The 2,373-nt window shown below is 49.2% G+C and overlaps 1 protein-coding gene across 1 annotated transcript; it reads right to left on the bottom strand.

Moving 5' to 3' along the window:
• LOC134484137 (proteoglycan 4-like) lies at nucleotides 1-1,207 on the bottom strand. Its single transcript, XM_063280522.1, has one exon. It carries the CDS (start codon nucleotides 952-954, stop codon nucleotides 205-207), a length of 750 nt encoding a protein of 249 aa, XP_063136592.1. The 5' UTR covers nucleotides 955-1,207; the 3' UTR covers nucleotides 1-204.
• Between the last annotated feature and the right edge of the window lie 1,166 nt (nucleotides 1,208-2,373).

Genomic DNA, 2,373 nt, shown 5'->3' with positions numbered 1-2,373 from the left:
CCGTATTGAAGTCCCAGTTTGGCCTTGTGAGTGGAAATGCATCATCAAGTGCATCAGGCAGTTGAGTAGGACGCCCATCATCCCCCAGGACATGCTTCCTGGCTTCCAGAAACACCCTCTGTTTCTCCTCCGAAGTCAAAAGGGCCTGTAAAAGCTGCTGACAATCATCCCAAGTGGGCTGATGTGTAAGTAAAACAGATTCTATTAATTCAGTAAGGGCCACTGGGTCCTTGGAAAAAGGGGGGTTGTGCTGCTTCCAGTTGTAAATATCGGCCGCGGAGAAAGGCCAATACTGGGTCTGCCCTCCCGTTCCCTAAGGGGAAAGGCCTGCGAAGTCGAATCCGGTACTGTTTCCCGCTTATGGCGTAGTCTCCCTGCTATTGGAGAGGATGCTGCCTCAGACTGGGGTTCAGCTTCTGGGAGGGCAGACGATCTTGCTTCTGCCTCCTGAGGTGACCTGGTAGATACAGGGTATGGAGGAGGCTCCTCAGATAAGAGATCTATAAGGGGAGAGTTAGAATCTTCCGGAAGCACCGGCTTAGGTTTAGATGTAGTTTTAGGAGATTCCTTCTTGGTCCGGACAGGAAAGAGAGAGGAAGGGGTTGAGAGAGGAGCAAGTGGGGCCGAGGGAGTAGGGGGCCAGCTTAAATCTACAAATGGTTGCACCCAAGAAGGGGGCTCAAAGGCAAGGCTTTCCCAGGTGATAATGTAAGGCACCTGGTCAGGATGTCCATGTAGTCCTTTATGGAAGATCTGATCCTTGACCTGTAAAATAACAGTTTTGTTAAAAGTACCATCCACCGGCCATCCGGCTCCAAAAGTGGGCCACTCAGAAGTGCAGAGAGTCTGCCACTTCCCCTTCTTAATTTCGACCCCTTGTTCATCTGCTCGGTCCCGGACGTCCTTCCAGTGGTCGAGAGTAAGACTCAACGGCGTTGTTAAAGACTGTCCCATGTTAGTTTCAAGGTAAATTAGAGAGCAAACAAGACAAACACACCCAACAATCAAACAAGCAACAGTCAAGCGCACCACTCGGCTATGGCGCAAAATTGAAAGTAAAAAGTCGGAGGGACGCACTGAGGGTCCGGATCCCTCACCCTCCACCAAAACTACGTATCCTTCTGATACGGACTGAGCTCCGACAAATCGGGCTCCAAACACCCTTGGAACGTCTTCCAGGGCTGCGGGGGAGAAGTCTGAGCTCGTCAGCTCCTTCTCTGGCCCGCCCAAATACAAACGGTCTAGACCCAAGCCAAGTAACTAAGCATTTACAGAACAAGTCACAAAGCGAAACAAGACAAGACAAGACAAATGCTGGCCAGCTTACCTCCCGGTGGGTGGTCGGTGGTCTCTAGGCAGAGGATCTCCGATCCCGGACGAGCCCCCAACTGAAAGACTCTCAGAGAGAATCTTCCCTCAGGAGGGAGATCCTCAAGCCCCAATGACCAGTCCGAGTCCACAGGCTGCAATGTGCAAGAGGATTTTCATTGATCAGGAAACACAGGTATCTGTGGGCGTCCCAGTCAATTCGGAAGACTGGCGCGCCTAGCAGAACCAGGGTAGGCTTTTTATAGTATTTTGGGGAGCAGAAGCAGGCTTACAGAAGCAGATGCATGGTTACAGGGATGTGATTGGTGGAATAAATGAAACGTACATGTACATTACCTATTTTGGCTATAATCATAACAATGAGTTAGCAAAAAGTACATGGTGGTCGGGTCTCCCGGGGGGTCAGGGACTGTTTCTTTTTCCCTGCCAGGTGGCCCATGGAGCAATGCCCATATTTTAGTCTAGTTTCTGCATTTTGTTTTCTTTTCGGGGCTATTTTGTCTCAATGCTGGGTCAGCTTGTCCCACAAAGCTTGGGACTCATATGAACTTCTTGAACTTTCTCATAAGGCTTATTTTAGTTTCAGGCCTGTGTATTAAAATTCATCTGTCATTTCTATGGTTGAGGGCCTAGGGATAGGCTTGTATAATCCCTTTTCTGGAAGGGGGTCTTTCACCATGAAGTACCCAAAGCAGCCAGAAGTGGGTGATAAGTTTCTATTCTTTACCCCATAGTTGCTTGCTATGTAGTACCTGCAGAATCCAAAAGATACAGCCCCATGTAGTACCCAAAGCACCTGCAAGATAGGAATAAACTTCTATACAATATCCAAAGCATCCATAAGAATGGAATAGAACCCACAGGACATAGGAACCATGGAGCAGCAAGACACAGGAACTTTCTGGTTTCCATCTGTGCCCTGGCACTAGCCCTGTGCCACAGCTCTCTACACCCAAAGAGAGCTGGTCTCCCAGGAGTGCTAAAACACCTAAGATCACAGACTTACAGTCTCACGGGAGGGACAATCTACAGTCAGAGACAGCA

Source organism: Rattus norvegicus, chromosome X, assembly GCF_036323735.1.
Source record: "Rattus norvegicus strain BN/NHsdMcwi chromosome X, GRCr8, whole genome shotgun sequence".
NCBI classification, from domain to species: Eukaryota; Metazoa; Chordata; class Mammalia; order Rodentia; family Muridae; genus Rattus; species Rattus norvegicus.
This window is presented reverse-complemented; position numbering and strand designations above follow the sequence as displayed.

What these genes read in the sequence shown, in the direction of transcription:
- LOC134484137 (XM_063280522.1), bottom strand. Translation starts at nt 954, where the DNA reads ATGGGACAGTCTTTAACAACGCCGTTGAGTCTTACTCTCGACCACTGG.